General features: G+C 42.4%; 1 protein-coding gene across 2 annotated transcripts in view; it reads right to left on the bottom strand.

The window, feature by feature from the left end:
• Nucleotides 1–8,168, bottom strand: part of LOC119378901 (alsin) — an 84,525-nt gene extending 76,357 nt beyond the window's left edge. For both annotated transcript variants that reach the window (XM_049411681.1, XM_049411684.1), the window contains exons 1-3: nt 7,910–8,168; nt 5,647–7,269; nt 2,379–2,559 (exon numbers count right to left, since the gene is read on the bottom strand). In XM_049411681.1, the coding sequence (XP_049267638.1) occupies nt 2,379–2,559; nt 5,647–7,269; nt 7,910–7,926 (1,821 nt within the window). In that variant the 5' untranslated portion in view covers nt 7,927–8,168. The remainder of the gene's footprint in view (nt 1–2,378; nt 2,560–5,646; nt 7,270–7,909) is intronic.
• Between the last annotated feature and the right edge of the window lie 9,484 nt (nt 8,169–17,652).

The raw sequence follows: 17,652 nt of genomic DNA, 5'->3' as shown, positions 1-17,652 counted from the left end.
AGCGTGCACAGGCACGATATTCTTTACTGCAGTATGCAGGCAATCTTGAGCTTGACTGTTGCCAAAAAGAGCACATAAATGCAGTATAGTTTCTTAAATACAAGCACATAGAGCTGTAAAATACTGGTCTTGGAAAGGCCCACAGCTGATACACATCTCTCAGGAAGTAGAAAGAAAGCATTAAGACAGCATGTTCGATTCTGAAGCACAAAGAACTCAACTGCTGGCACGTAGACACATGTTCTAGCTCTAGCCACTGATTTATAATGGCAAAGAATGCTAGGATGACAGGGAAACTGCATACATAGTCTCCAAGCTATTGTCCTGCCTTTGTACTCTTTCTTTTCCATGACAAAGAAGTTAGCTGCCTTATTTCACCAGAAACTCCTCCAAGATGACCTCGATTCTGATGGGCCTGCTTTGCTAGGAAATATTGAGTGTGCACGTTAATGTGTCCACACGTTGCAAACCCTATTGTTAGTGAGGTCATAAGCCATGTAGAAAACAATACACGGATTATCTTTGCACAAAAAGTTAGACAAGCTTGGTCTGAAAATCATTCATATATGATAGGGAAATACACTATGTGTGGCAGGAATCACAAGTATTCGTCCTTTGTAGGGGCTAACCCTGCAGGGTAGTTTACTTTCTAGTAAATAGGGGCAAAGCTCTGTCATAGCAATAAGGATGCCCTTTCAACACACAGACCAATGCAAAATCGGCTCAACCTGGCAAATGGCAAAGTGACAGCCATGATGTTGTTAGACACAAGCTTAATGAGAACCAACAGACAATCAAGCCATGGAAACTATAAGGAACATTATTTGTAGTAATTATGATATAAATGTCAAGAAATTAAAGTGGATGAAAAGACAACTTGCCGCCAGAGGGACCAAACCTACAACCTTCGAATAACATGTCCGATGCTCTACCAATTGAGCTATGGCGGCGGTCGTCCTCCCATCCACTTTATCGGGTATATCTGTGCATTTAAATTTGGGAGTGTTAGTCGGTGCCACTCGTAGCCATGGCCATTTGCTGCATCTAGCTACTGGGATATAACCAACATATGCACCCCATATGAGTGAAAAAAAAATAAGAGAGGCCCACCACCAGGGCCGTACAGACAAATTCTGTTCAGGGGGGCGGGGGCATTGCATTGAAAATGGTTGCCATTTTGAAAGATTTATATGGCCTTATTTCTGTGTGTGAATCGAGCACAGTGCTTAAATATAATAACTAGAGAATTCTTTTCCATTAGTTGCTTTAATTTAGTTTTAAAATATCTTGGCATCTGGTGGTCATTATGAAGGCATGTAAATATTTATGTTAAAGCAAGAAAAGTTTGCAGTGTAATGAGGTTCAGCCCCCCCCCCCCCCTCCCTTATTATGGCCCTGCCCACCATCAACATTCTGTGTCACATGCTGTTAATCCCTGTGCACACTTGATGCAACTGGAACATTTCCAAATGTTAGTCAAATCTACATGAAAGTGTTTGTAATAAAGAAGAAATGGGGAAGTGTGGATAAGTAACTACAGCTGTCGGCTCTTGAAGGGGTTCCCACAACACATAAAAACCTTGCCCGACACTCAACAGAGCTGTTGTACAAAGGCTGCTACATGTCCCATACTGGTTTTCTATTGTAGACTACATTCACCAAAATTTCAAGTAAATGAACTGCCTTGTTCCCCAAGCAAGGTATCTACCTTAGTGGCAATTTGACAGCATTTTCAGGCATGAATTATTATGGACTTTTGATAAATGCATCAAATTTGTAATAGTAATCTGTTGCGAGGCACTGGACACTTCATTCAAAGAAAGTTAAGGCGACAGGGTGCTGCTTAGCATATATTGTACAAGTGGACTTGTCTTCATCAGGAAAGCAACTGCCATAATGAAGACAAATCCTCTCGTCGAAATGTTTGCTCCGGCAACATTCCTGTACTACCATTTCTCATCATTTCAAGCCTCAAACTTCTCCTTACAATAAATGCAAAAAAAAAATAATTCTTTTTCACTGATGTCGTTAGCATAACATCGAACATCCCTTCAAATGGTCTCTACATAAAAACAGCACAGTTATATCCCAAGTAACACTTGATTAGATATAATTCCCAAATAAAACATAAAAATATAATGAATTCAGAACTATTCTTTTTAATCAGCAAATCCACAAGAAGCTCAGATATGTTTTACAGTATTGTTTCAACAGACTATAATAAAGTAGAATTTTCTTTTTTTGGTTTTAGAGTTTTAAAAATTAAATTTGTTTTATTATGTTGTCTCCACAAGGATACAGCACCAATAAAGCTCATGCAAACATACAAGCACCTGCATGCAGGGAACAATGGTCTACTGTTATTATTCAAAACTTACAGCAACCAGTTTAGGAGTGGAAATGCATTTGGCAATAGGATTGTGGCCAAGCTGTGAAACATCATTCAAGCCCCAACTGAACACGCTGAAGCTGCAGGTGAGAGCCAGTGAGTGACCATGGCCAGCACTCACTTTCAACACGCCGGAGTCATTCAGGTGTTTCATAAGGCAGGGCTGCATTCTGAAGAATGTGAGAGGCACACCACTCAGAGGTCATCTCCACCTGCTCTGGCAATTCCACAAGTCACAGGTACTATACTTTGGTGGACAATGGCAGAAACAGTCTTAATGCAAAATGCTGTCAATATATAGTTGATGTCAGAGTATAGCAGGTAATAGCTGCACCTAGCAGCTTCCTCTTACATTTAGGTAAGTACCTAACACTGGCTTGGTATGGATTGATTGCACAGAACAAATTAACTAAAAAATATGGCAAATGCAAGTGAGAAAAATACCAAAAATCAAAACATATAACACTATAAAGTTACAATCTAGATCTTTTTTTCTTTATCATCAACTTGAGTGTACACATGCATGCATGCATACATGCACACACACAGGTATAACACTTTTTAAAATGTTCTAGGCGTTTTGAATTTTGCAGTTGATATTACAGTGAATTACAATTAAGTTGATTACCAGTGCATGCCAAATAATGGTTATTTGGGGCTGAATGAGAACCTGCATACTCTGCATACTTTGAAAAGTAATACTTTGATCATGACAGACTAACTTTCAATATGGTCAAGAGTATAGAAATGATATGCAGCCGAAGGGACACTGTTGATTGTTGGCAGCAGTAGAATAGTAGTAGTAGTAGTAGTAGTAGTAGTAGTAGTAGTAGTAGTAGTAGTAGTAGTAGTAGTAGTAGTAGCAGTAGCAGTAGCAGTAGCAGCAGAGCAGCAGCAGCGCCTTTGAATGTGGTGTATCTTCTGAGATGACCATACACGAAAGTCCCTTTTCCAACTCAGAAGGCTATATTTCTGCACTATGTTTCTAAAAAATATGAATTCCTCACCAACACAGTGCTTTAGTGCTGGTTATAATTATGCAGCGTACCTTGCTGCTTCGTGTAAAAAAATCAAAATACAACATAGGTGTGAATCACACGTAACATCGGCAGAGGTTCTCTTTTCTTCTAAATAAACTGCAGTATAGTTGCTGATCGCCAGTGTTAGAGAGAGAGAGAGCCAAATCAGCACAACAAAAATTTCAGCTATTCGCACCACATTAAGTGAAGCAGTTATGCTTCGTATTCATTGCAGTCAATATATATATATATATATATATATATATATATATATATATATATATATATATATATATATATATATATATATATATATATATATATATATATATATATATATATATATATATATATTGCATACTGCAGCAGCTTGTCCCAGGAATAATTTCTCGTCTTGCACAATACTCTGTGACGTGCTATTTTTCAGACCGCATCTCTTCGCAAACATGTGGCATATAAAACTGGTAGGCCCAGTACATGTAACTGGCATGCGAGCGGCTTCTTAAAAACTACTATAACTACAAAAAAAAATAACGTACACATAAGGGCTGATGCAAAGACAGCCAAAATTAACATTAATTATAACAAACAACTAAGTTGTTAAACACCTACACATCAATCGCAAAATGCTTATCACTGTATATTTGAATATCTAGACATACAAGGTGTCATACAAGATAACTAATATTCCAATAATAGAATATTAAATTAATGCAAAAAATTTTTTTCATCATTTAACACAATGTAGACTTGACACTTGTGGAAAGTGCTTTCCTTCATGCAAATGCAAGGTCTTTTTTACAATGAACACACTGCAGTCTTTCAAAGACAGCAATATTATATTTAGTGATGCCCTCTGCCCCAGACTGTTTATGCCATGTTTACCCACCTCATAGAGTGCAGTGTTAACAGGCACACAGTACACGACGAACAAGTAAACCGAATGAAATGTTATACATCCTAACCGCTTTAGATGCAAATGCTCTATGACACTTATGTGCTTACAGCACATTAAGCTTTATTTCTGGTTGCACGACTAATAAATGCGAGCTTCTGTCACGAGACATTGTATTTTAAAAATGTAAATAAAAATCTGAAGAAATTCGCAACGTAGAAACATTATGAAGAAGGTTAAAGTTTTTCCAGTGACTGACTGCTGCAGTACACTTTTGTAGTAATACAAATAAGAACTTTTTATAGTTGAACCTTACAAGCTCTGTAAAATGGCAGACATGCCAGACTAGCAAAAAGCATTACTTGACTAGTGTGATACTAGAAGCATTTTATCGCAAGACAGGACTGAACACTGCCCTGACCTAAAGTAAGTTTGCTAATCAGTACAGCCTAACTTGTGCTGAGCCTCACTTCATAGAATGTCCCATTTCATCTAGAGTAGAACCTTGATATAACAAATAGATATAACCACGGTGTAGCCAGGATTGTGGTTTAAGGGGGGTTCAAACCAAACAGCCCCCCCCCCCCCCCATAATTTTTACATTGTGTATAGGTGCATGCATACAAACACACGCACGAACATTCATGAAGGAGGGTCAGACCCACCGCAAAAAAACTTTCTGCCTATACCCTAGGATATAACACAATATTGGATAGAATGAAGAAAATAATTTTTTCCCCCACCGATATCAGCAGATAACAAATATGCAACAAAAATATTTTGTATTAAAGGAGGTATCATTAAAATAAAGTTCAAATGAACTCAGATGACACTGAGAATAAGCTGCATGAACGCTTTTAATTACAACTAGAGCGTCATAGGGGAGCAGCGCGATAGAAAAGGACAGAAAAGGCACACATACAACCACGCGTAGTGCTGTATGCCAGTCAGCATTATGCGTGGTTGTATGTGTGCCTTTTCTGTCCTTGTCTTTCGCGCTGCTCCCCTACGATATGTTCAGCCAACTAGCCAACAAGTTCACCCTACAATTTTAGCACTATTCAGAAAACAAGCCAAGCTTCAAACCTCCACATAACGATATTCTATGAGGAGACAAGATGCTACATAAAGCACCTTATCTAGACAAGTAGCAATAACATACAAGACATTTCTATTTTTGTTGCCAAAACGGCTGAACAGGCAAGCTTCTTTTGCAGTACTGAAACACTACTGTATCATACCAACCATCAACATCAAACTCTTTGCTTGCCATAACTGTGCCCTGTACAATTATTCATAGCTTGAAATGTAGCAGGTCATCACACATAAGTAAAAAGTGTTACCTGTCAAGGTCATCACCATGTCCAAGCTGACCATAGGCTCCTTTTCCCCAGCTCCAAACTTGAGTGATCATGTTCTGCTTGGGCAACTGTACTTCTCTGTCGTACGACGATCGTGAGACACTTTTCGGTCGCTCTAAATGGCCTTCCGTCTTTTCAGAATGGCAAGTGTCCGAAATCTGATCAGGCTCAACCAACTCGAATGATTCAGCAGAGCCACTACGAGATCCCGCTGTACTGACCTGAGGTGCAAAAGAGACGAAATTTAGGCGGTCGACAAAAAGCGAAGTGACACGGGAGAACATGTTTTTCACAGCAATTGACGAGGTACTTGAAGAAATTCCCTTGCTAGGTTCACTGACTGAGTCCTCTGCCAGAGACTGTCGTGCTTTCGAGTGTGGCTTGTGACCAAGCTGTCTGTCAAGGAACTCCATAGCATGTTCGGGGTTGAGGATGGATGATGTCCGCTTTGAAGGCACAGATGCTGACCTCAAGCGCTGCATGGGAAGTTGCCCTCTTCTTAGTTCTATCCCTTCAAATTCATCGTGAACAGCTTCTTGGCCGTTGCCAGCATTAGTTTCTTGTTTCTCCTTTTCAGTGGACACAGCAGTTTCTTTAGCGTTATTCGTGATGTCAGCATTCGCAGATGGTTCAGAAATCAGCGACATCTGGACATTATCATTGTGGCCATTAGTGTTCTGACAAGGTAGGCTTTGCACTTGCAGGTCAGCACTGGGTAAATTGTCTGTATACACACTTGTTGAACCTGCCAAAATTCCTAGCGAGTCCAACCCTTCTACCAAACCCTGATTTCCCATTATAGCTGCTGCACGGTCTGTAGTTTCCTCTGTTAGTTGAAGTGCTTCCGTTTCATCTTGTGTAGGGACAGGTGTTGGGACTACGCAAGGCAAACCAAGTGGGCAGGTGGCTGATTTTACCTCACAACTACTGCATGTGACAGGACTGTTATCAGCAACGGGTGGGATGTTTTCCGTCACAGCCAAACTATGTGTTGCACCACATGCCACTGACAAAACCTTTCTCTCCTTGAGAGAGTCAATTCTCTTTGGTAGACTCTTTGTAGCTGCATTAAGCCCAAGCTGGGGGCCAGTACCCCAAGCAAATACTTTATGGTTATTTGTTAAAGCCAGTGTATGAACAGGTCCGCATGAAACACTGATGAAACGTGCACGAGCAATAACTGTGCAACCACAATTTTTGCACTTCCCAAGTTCTTCCTCAACCTCAACTTTTCTTGGGCTAAGAACAGTGTCCTCAACAAACCCGCATTGTCCTTGGTTATTTAGTCCCCACATGTAGACAGTGCCATCAATCGTAAGAGCTGCACTGTGGTTTGGTCCGCACGCTATGTCCTTAGCAGTATGCTTCACTCCAGTAACATGGTACGGTACTGTTGAATATTCGACAGTGTTTCCACTGCCAAGCTGCCCAAAATTGTTCTTCCCAAAGGCAAATACTGCACCATCATCGGTAAGGAAAAGGCAGTGGTGAATGCCAAAACTAAGGAATGTCACGGTATATTTGCCGATGGATATGGATGACAGGGGACTATTGCATGTCCACAGTACACCTTGTACCTCGGGGGATTTGTCTTCATCTGGTGTTCTGCAAACAGAAACCGTCAAAGGTTACTTCTGCTAAATATACTCACAACGTGTTTGTCATTACTGTGGAAAGCACACAAAAATGCCAAACTTGGAAAAATATTAAGATCTAGACAGACGCAAATATGTCAAGAAAATACTTGTATGCACAAGAAAGTCTCACGGGTGCAGCATATTACTAAACACGGACACAGGTGTGCCACTACAAAGCACTGCGCCTATCTGGGGGTCATTACCCTACAGTACTGATATAGATGCACTACGTAACGAATGTATATCATACACAAGGCGTCGTGAGCTTTTGGCCGTATGGAATTGCGAGCCTTGTCATTCTCTGTCATTGTCAACAAAGGTGACTTTAGCAAGAGCAAATAGTCTAAAGTTAAATGAAACATTTAAATGGTTGCAAACAAAATGATATCAGGCGACGCCAACAAACGTTTCCTACTGCGAACTCTGAACTCTGGCAAAGTAAACACGAAAACGATACACAATCGTCATGCGTGACAGGGCAGCGCCAGTGTCAAATAGTTGATGTCACGATCGAACAATAACAACTGCGTGGCGTAACTACATTTTCCCCTTGTTTTCCTCTTTCTGCAAGAGGCGCAAGCCCCATTCATAATGGAAACCGTACTCACTCTTCGATCACACCCATGATTTGCTCTGTTTAATCTGCCCTGTTGTTATCCATTGAATTCCGCGTAGTCCACAAGCTGCCTCCTGACTTGGCTGCATCACAAGCAAAACGTTAACACATGTCAACGCCTTCTGAATATCAAGAGTACTTGATCATTTTAGTTCAACACTGGCAAACAACATCTACGTCTCTACGTTACCAAACTATCGTACGCATGATAAAAACGAAACTTGGACAACCTGAACCCAGTGTTGCCTGAGTAGATGCTTTGGCGCATCATGCTCTTTCCACTAGCTGCACTATGAAACTACCGTTTCACTGCATCCTGGAAACACAAATAAAATATAGCAATGCGTGCCATATGGTGCAATTTTTACAACGTGCAAATGCGACTTAGTAAGGCTTTTTTTCTTTGTTTACCTATGGTCGTGCAGGCGGGACACGAGTTGCCGTGGTCGTACGGTGCATGCTCGAGTGACCTAGAATACATTTTTCTCACTATACGCAGGTAAAAGGCAAAAGCGCATAAGTAGAGTGACCTAGAAATGGCAGAGGCCGCAGAGGCAATGTGGTGCAGCTGTGGCTGCAGTCATGGCTGCACTTGGCTTTCTGCATTGTAGCCAATCAGAGCAACCTACACGTAGTCGTCTGCATAAGCAGACGAAAAGCTCATGACTTCGCACATCGCCCGGCTTCTCACCTTGGCCGCACATATTTCAGTTTATTTGCGTGCAAGCGAGTCTGCGCTCGGTACCCCGGCTCGATGGCGTACTTAAAGAAACGATCCAAAGCTGTCATGTTTGTCATTCTTTTACAATACGTAAACAGTTCGCCGTCCGCATCATCCCAATGTAGCGCATGTGTTTTCTTGTAATGTTGTCACATTCTCGCAATTCATAAGCTATTTAAATAAACCATGCCAATTTCCGCCTACACTTTACTTCGCCTAAACATTCTCTTAATGATTTTTGAGAAAGAACAATCTTGTAATCACCATTAAACTCGATTTGCAACTAATAACTTCTCATAGTCCTAATTATAATGAAGAATCGAAAATTCATTTCTATGTTCACAACTTCACAACGCAAACCTTCTGGAGCTGTGTTCCAGCCAACGTAAAGCCATTCTAGGGCAGGCAGCTTTAAAAAAAATATTAATGATGTCTATATACTCTACATCACTTCACCTGTATGTCATTTTGTGCTTTTATGCTTTATTATACGTCCAATCATTTGTTATGCATGTTTTACTTTATTTCATTTCACTTGTTTCATTGGTAGCAACTTTGTTTTACATTTGCATTTACCCGATTTGTTCTCCCCACTCCGCCCCCCCCCCAACCTTTTTCTAATTACTCTGTACCCAAAGCCCTAAGCTTGGCAGCACCTCTTCTACATTTTGCTGCTGTGTATATGTACTTACACAAGTGAATGAATAAAAAGCTTCTGCTTCATGTAAAAATGTAATATGCACATTTTCTGACACAATTTATTTTTATTAAAAATTCAGTTGAGTAAGCCACCATATAGTGCCTGGCAGCGAGCCTAAAGTAGGAAGAAACACACTTCCCCACACATGGGCATATGTACTCATGATGTACAATGTACAGTTCAACACTAGATTCATCCCAATATCGAGTAGTTAACACTAAAGTATAGAGCGCTGTACAATGAAGATACATATCGAATTCCTGCCTACCTTCACATTTGTTGCATTGAACACCGAAATATGCTGTGCAATCCCCTTCAAGTTTGCTAAATCCAGGTTTTACTGTATCTGACGTTGCCAAGATGGCATTCCACTTGTGAAGGACATGTTGCACATGTCGCAGGGTGTCTGCTGCAAACATGTTTATTATATACGGAAAACACTGCTCGAGGCCCACATGTTTGTGCAACATACGCAGCCCGTACCCACAGGACAACGAAGTGCAACCAAAAGAACATGCAAGGGGCATCTTCAACGTGGCCCCAGTTAATAAATTAAGGAAAGAGAATCATTTTTAATGCAGCAGTGTATAGTCTGGTACATTCATGCCGGTATTCTTTACCAGAGCGACTAGGCCTGTGATTATGCATGCTACATGCACAAGAGTCCACACCAGCTATGCACAGGTACAGCTATCGGTTGCTTTGCACTCATTTTTGTAGGCCTGTTGTCTATGTGTTTTTTATCTACAGACAGGCACTGGTCATCCTGAATGTGGTTATTTGTTATCCTCCTGCCCTCCCCCCAACTCCTCTCAGCCTTTCTTGAAGTACAGTCAGTACAGGCATAGTTCCTGTGTTTTCAGAATAGCATGCATCATACCTTAACAGTGCCTACTTACCTGTAAATTTTTGTCATTCATGGTTTCTATGTACTTTTTGAAAGAACAGTGCTCTTTGTTCTTTCTTACTGCCCTTATGAAAACAAGCCCCCTTGTTTAATAATATCTTTGGTTTAACGTCCCAAAACCACGATATGATTATGAGAGATGCCGTAGTGGAGGGCTCCGGAAATTTCGACCACCTGGGGTTCTTTAACGTGCACCTAAATCTAAGCACACGGGCCTCAAACATTTTTGCCTCCATTGAAAATGCAGCTGCCGCGGCCGGGATTCGATCCCGCGACCTTCGGGTCAGCAGTTGAGCGCCATAACCACTAGACCACCGTGGCGGGGCCAAGCCCCCTTGTTGAAATGTTCACTCCAGCAACATTTAGTCGATGGTTTCTCATACTTAAAGGCCAAAAAGATATTTCATTTCTGCTACTTAGTATACAGCTGTCTGCTAAATACATGTTTCATTTTCACCCGGCTTACTATACTCTGTCTCAGCACATAGTTCCCTGCAGTACTGTGGAAGCACTGGGGTGGAGATTCCTGGAGAGCTCGCAAATAGCCATACCAACACACGAGCTGAGAGGTGAGGCACAGGAAGGTACCTCAATCCTCTAAGGCCCACAAAAAGTAGGATTGTGTTGTACAACCTGTTAATGATAAAAAGACTGGTCCTGTATCAACCATTTCGTATCCAACTGGTAAGAGTTATCTTTTCGGTTCAAGTTCAACTCTAGTCCCTGCACATACTAATAAAGGTTCACATTAATTAAGTTCCAGCTAGAATTACATTTCAGGTATGGTTTTTTTAATCATTCTTGGTTAGACACCCTGTTTTAGCATTTTTCTAGACACTGTGCTCCATAGGATATAAATGTGTTTTGGGCTTGAGTAGTTCTCGAGGTTCCCTTAATTGTACACCTGTTGATAATGCCGCATGCTCACTACATATGCTCACACTATGGTTAATTGATAGACACTGTGTGGAACAGGAAATGATGTGTTTGGTTGTAAGTGCTAGAGCACTGTAGATTTTGTCATTTTTCTTCAAGACCTGCCACTTCGTTGATTTGCATCTGCTGTATACTAGGCATTAAGTACTGTCTTATAATATTTCGACATATTGACAACAAAGCTTTATGTTATATGTCTCTGCAGTGCTATCAGTAAATTGCAATGGGCAGTTTGTGAAAAATGAACCTCATAATGATTTAATAATCACTGTGAACTTTTACATTTCCAAACATTCAGGCACCTCTCCATTTCAAGAGTTTTTTTTTTTTCACTTTGCTTTTACTTGGCATGGATGATGATAAAAGCATGGAGGAAGAGGTGAGGTCATGCTCAGATGTGTCAAAGCATCACACACGGTGTCACACACACTAGAAATAGTGCTTAAGTTGGTTGTTGAGCTATGCCTGATGTAGCTGTATAGAATTAAACTGATTTTTATGTAAAAATATCAGCTGCTGTCTCCCGTGTTCTATGGAGTCAGTCTCTTCCTTTGCCTTCCAAAACTTTCACATGTGCACAAGTCAGCAGCACAGTGCAACATACCACCAAGGTGGAGGATACAGCTAATTTTCTTGGATTGGTTCAGCAATGTAAATAAACCGCATTAATTTTTTTATTTCTTCATGGCCCATGGCCCATTTGCGATTTTTATTTATGTGGTAGTGATACCTACATTGCCTGAACGCATTGCTGCGAGGGGGGGGGGTCTGAAAGAAGAAAAAAAAAAGAAAGAAAAGAAAGCAGTGGGTACAAACACTGACAGCCAGAGCCAACTGCACTGCAATACAACCTACTGCATATGAAAGCATCTTAGAAGAAAGAGGACAAGGGCATAAAGAAAAGCGGAAATATCAACGTAAATACAGTACAGTAAAACATTTGCAGTGGCTTAGCTCGGCTATGCCAGGATATACGTAGCGTTAGCTAAGGTTCAGCTGCTTATTCTTAGCTTTCCTGGTTGTCAAGCTTCTCCGCTTTTCTGTGCCGCTTAGCAGCATTTGCGCTCTCCTTCTCCATGGCTATACCACAATGGAAAACGCTAGCCAGCCGGTCTGACAAATGGCTAACCTCCCTGCGCTTCCGTTATTCCTTTCCTCCTCCTCGCCGCTATATGTATACCCCCACTGATATGTCTGCGTATGCGCGCAAAATGATAGGCACTCTCAAGCGGCTCCAGTGCAGCGTCAGGCGGCTACTGCGCAACGGAGGCGCACAGCTGGGCACGTGCCTGCGCCAATGCATCTGCCACGGCTATGACGTCACTCCTCTGGAATGTGCAGACCGGTGAGGTGCGCGCGGCGGCGGCTCTGGTGCGCCGTGTGACGTCACTGCTCCTTGCGCATGCGCAGCACGGTTCTCAAACTGCCATGTGAAACTGCTCTGCCTTGGCCAGTGTAGATAACGCTACAAAAATGGACCTGCGTCATAAAAGACTCAATCGTACTGATGAAGTGAGGCATCAAAACTATCTCCACAAGGAGCTCACTCCAAACACTTATAGTATGAGTAAAGAATGAGAACTTGAATACATCAGGGTGGCACTTGTACTTCCCAATTTTTTCTATGGTCATGCTTTGCTGATACATAAAATGGTTGCTTAATATACCTATCTTTCTCTATTGCCATTTGCTCATTATGAAAACTGAACAGAAACGTAAGCTTTTGCAATGTTCAACGAAACTGCAGTTGTTTCCAGCCCAAATGGTACGTAACCTGTGAGCTTCTTATGGTGAAGTCATAACGGCTGGTCACTATTCTCACAACCTGTCCGTAGAGCCTTTATAATTCGTCTTTCAATACAGCTGTGGAATAAGAGACAAACTTTTGTGGATGGAAGAAGACAGGACACGTCCACTCACTTCTAGCACGTCAAGAACGCTCTAGTTTATTCATTCTGTACAAGGAGGTATGGAAGTGAGGGAGAGAAAATAGAACACAAATAGAGTTAACAGAGTTTTTGTTGCACCCCACACATGCAAGTGCGACTTCACTAACAGAGGGGGAACTGCTGGTTCATTGTGTCGGGTGGCAGCAGGCCTGGTGACTTTATTGAAGATATAAGTCCCTGTCACTTTCACGCCATTTTCTTTCACTTCACGGGAGGGCCGTCTGGGTCATTAAAACGATAACGCCATTTTCCACTCTTCCCGTGAATGTCCATCGGAGGCGAGGTGTTGAACACTCGCCGCCTCTCACATTCAAACTGCAGGTTCCTGCGTTTACAACCCCGAAAACTCGGTCCCCTGGGATGCTCCTCTTCTTGTCGTTGTTTATGTCCTGCTCATTAACAATTCCAAGAAGAGCGTGTGGTGTTTCAAAATGTGAGAAAATACACTTAAGCTCACTGTCCAGCGACCTCTAGAAAATAGAGCAGCTGTATTGGTCACTTCACTTCAGGGGCGTAGCCAAGGGGTGGGGTTGGGGGGGGTTCAACCCCCCCCCCCCCCGAAATTTTTCAGTTTTGCTTGCGTATATAGGCACGCACACATACAAACGCACGCACGAACATACATAAAGTATGGTTGAACCCCCCCCCCCCCCCCCCCCCCCGAAAAATATTTCTGGCTACGCCCCTGCTTCACTTCATACAGAGTATTTGCGAGTTCTTTAAACTGCTCCAACCTAACACCTTGCGCAGTGCTATCTTCACCAACTACACCAAGCACACCCAGAATCTGCCCCACCAAGCTGCCCATTCCACAATAAAGATCCATCAGAATTGGTTTCCCCTGATCCAGTACATAGCCACTGTAGAATCAGTCCTAAGAAAATACTAGGAGTGATGTGCAGGATCAAGGTCTTGGTAATGTAGTGGCACAGTCAAGCACCAATAAGGGCTCCCATGAGCTTTAATCAGGGTAACAAAATTTTTCAGAGGAGCCACTCGGGATTGGCAATGATTAAGCTCACACTGATTTTCCTGAATTGAAACTTCCATATGGTATACGAGACAGCACTGCAAGCCTTCGGGCTGGTATCGCAGAAAATGTACAGCATTTCCCACAACCTCTGGAACAATATCTTTACACAGAATGTTGTGGGAGCAATAAACCAAAAGGGGTTGAAAATTCTTGCTGAGACTTGTAATACAAATCTCTTGTGGTCCGCTCTTGCAGAAAGGAAGTATGTGAGTGAAGTTAAGTTGCATTCACAGTGGCCACTCTGAGCATTCCAACCCAATCCCAATGCCTTTGTGGCGGCAGCATTCTTTCTTTCCACATCCCCATTTTCTATGATGACGAGATTACGGTCACTCGGCATCCAGTTGTGTAGCCGCATTCCTGCTTGGGATACATCTCTGAACACTCGGCACAGAACTCTACCCTTGCCAAGGCTATGCAGGATGCTCGCCATCTAGGCATACTGTTCCAGCTGGCCTTCAGGATGATGTTGAAACAATGCTGCCAAGAGATGTGAGCTCGACATGACACCGAACGGCACGCAAGTCATCCAGTAGTGTAAATGCGAAAATATACACCGACCAAAAAAGAACACAGTTTACGTGACGTTTCGGCCCCCCACACGGCACATACTTAGGCGTACTTAAATACGTTGTGCCATCCTTATGGCTTTTATTGTGAACAAGGCTCCCGTATGGGGGGCTGAAACGTCAAGTAAACTGTGTTCTTTTTTGGTCGGTGTATCCTTTCGCGTTTACACTATGTATTTCTCTGGCCAGACGGGTTGCCGTCAAACTTTGTATTTCAAGCCATCCAGTAGGTCATCAGAGCTGGAAGTTCCTCCCTGTTCCAAAACACTGTTCAGTGAGGAGATTTTCGGCGCTTGATGGTGCATCGAATACTATCCTCCCTTTTGCTGTCTGGCTTTTGTGACAAAGAACTGCTTGACGTGGCACATACCAGACCTTTCATAGTGCTGCAATACCTGTAGGTAGGCTCTGCATAGCCCTTTTTGAGGTACTCTCAGATGTAGGCATCGTATTCCATGATCAAGGATCAAGAGGTGCGTTTTCTGGGGTCTAAGTCACTCCGCGGTGCACTCATAGTTGTCGTCAAGCTCCTTGACCATTGGCCTCCAGGGGAACAACAATTTGTACCGACCATGCTCAAACTTGACTGTTTCTTTGTAGGCTGTAGGATACAGTCTTGGTGGCGTGTTGGTTCATGTTCCTCGATACCTATGTGCTCGAGCTCCTAGCAAAACCTGAGCTGTGCTGATATTTCCTTGCCAGTTTGTTTGCTCACTCCTACTTGCATTGTTGCTCACACCTACTTGCAGTAGAGGAACAGACTCCTGTCGACTTTCTTGTGCTGACCTGGCCCTGGACTGTCCACCCGAATACAATCTCTACTGCCATCAGCTTGGAGGCCAGACACTCAGTGGGTCTTGTGACTATCTCCTAATAATGATCAGCACTGATCAAAAGGTCAATATTTTTACCTTCACCATCCTGCACAGCGTCTACGACTTGCAAGTCAAAGTTCAAAAGTTTAAGTAGAACTGACTTTAATGGAGTAGCCATGGCATCTGCACAAATGCAGGGAGCTTCTACTCATACCCTTTTTCCATCATACTGGCTTCAGACCCAGAGCTCGACATGACGCATTTTAGTGTGTATTATAGCCGACTTGTTGCTGAAGGCAAAGATTTTAAATTTCTCTTTTTCAAGCACTTTTAAATGCAGTCTTTTCAATAGACTGCGGTGAATAAAAGTCCTCTGGCTACCACCATCGAAGAGATGCCTGACAAATGTTCTTTTGTGTGGTCCTTCTGTCCAAGCTCGTGCCGTCTGTAGGAGAAAGCGTTACCCTCCAGTGCACATAGGGTTCTCTTCTGAGCCTAAGGAAACATTACAATGTGGCTTGCTCAGACATTGGTGAAGTAGGTGCACTCCGTTCATCAATGCTACACTGTCTTCTGAAATGAGAATCACAGTCACCAGGTGCCTCCCGTTACAACGGGCACACTGGAGCCATTTGACTTTATGGCATTCCCTTGACATATGCCCCCTTTTTTTGCACCAGAAACATTTATTTTCACGCTTATTCATTTCACACTTGGCATTTCTCTCTTATCTGCTACTGACATCTTTGCATCATGGTTACATGTTTAGTGGCAGTTTGAGGAACAAAACAAACATCCTGTGCTTTCCTTGCTCATGGCGAGCAATGCTACAGCAGAAGGCATTATTTCCACACTGCTTCTGCGCTTCTCTACAGGCGATTTGAAAATCCTGTCCCTTGGTGCTTCAGCCCACTGTATGATTTCTCGTGCTTCAACCTTGATTCTCAAAAAGCACAGAAATGCTTCCAGCTCACTGCCTTCAGTTGTAGCGAACTTTTTTCACCAGTTTCGAGTCAAAGGTCAGCAAGATAGGCAGGAATGGTATTATATTGCCAATGAGAAAACAGTGATTATTATAAGATGACACATTCTGAATCCAAAAGACAATAGCAATGTGACCTCTTATCAATATAACAAAGGAACATAGGCTTTTCATTCTGAGCAGTTTATTCACACAAAAATAACTTAATTCAAGGCACATACCTAATCAGCTTCCACTGGGATTGCACAAATCCAGTATTTGAATACGCTTTTCCATACGAGGTTGGGAGCGTAAAAATTCCTGTGTTGCAGCGTTGAGGTTTTCAATAGCCAACTGAGCCTGTATTTTTGTCACACTGTCAGATGTAGTTGCGTACAAATGCTTTAGATCTCGATAGATGCCTTTCACTTCATCGGGCATTACCTGCAAGATGCAATTGACATGTCACACAAATGAAAGCTCTGTGCAACACCTCCACACGTTTTACAACCTGATGGAAGGCTCATGAAATAAAAATAGTAGCAAAAATATGTCTGCAGCTTTTCTGAAGGCAATGAGGCGGGATGATGAGAAGAGGCTCAGGTAATGTGCCTAAAGCACACTTTCAGCACTTCCAGGGTAATGCAAAATTGTAGTGGATTGTCCAGTGTAATTGAAGGCAATACACAGTTGCAGCTGTCGGCGTGTATTTTGTAAAACCAAGACAAACTCAGAGAGCCTTAGCTTGAGTAGCCTGAAGTACCTGAAAGTTCCACAAGCCTTTGTCATAGCAAGTTGTACCTTAAAAAGCTTAGCAAGAGTGCCTTGTACAAGTCCAACATTGCATATACTGATCTCCCTAACTTTTTTCTGCCCAGGATCTCGGTGCAGGCACTGTTTAATAAAATGTGAGGGCTCTATGAGGGGTCTTTATTAAAGCTTATTACCAAAAAACAGGGATTCCTAGCACAGTAAACATTTTATTCACAAATAGAAACTGCATAAGATGTCAATGGCTTGCTAGTGAACATCATCAGCATCAATTTGACTGAAGAACTTCCAAGGACATGGATGCAAATGTGCAAACGGGTCCACTGTTAAAGGGAACACTTGCGTGCAGGGCATGTCCGGATTTCGATCTTTT

This window comes from Rhipicephalus sanguineus, chromosome 1, assembly GCF_013339695.2.
Source record: "Rhipicephalus sanguineus isolate Rsan-2018 chromosome 1, BIME_Rsan_1.4, whole genome shotgun sequence".
Lineage (NCBI taxonomy): Eukaryota > Metazoa > Arthropoda > Arachnida > Ixodida > Ixodidae > Rhipicephalus > Rhipicephalus sanguineus.
The sequence above is the reverse complement of the archived record's forward strand: the minus strand, read 5'-3'. Positions and strand labels throughout refer to the sequence as shown.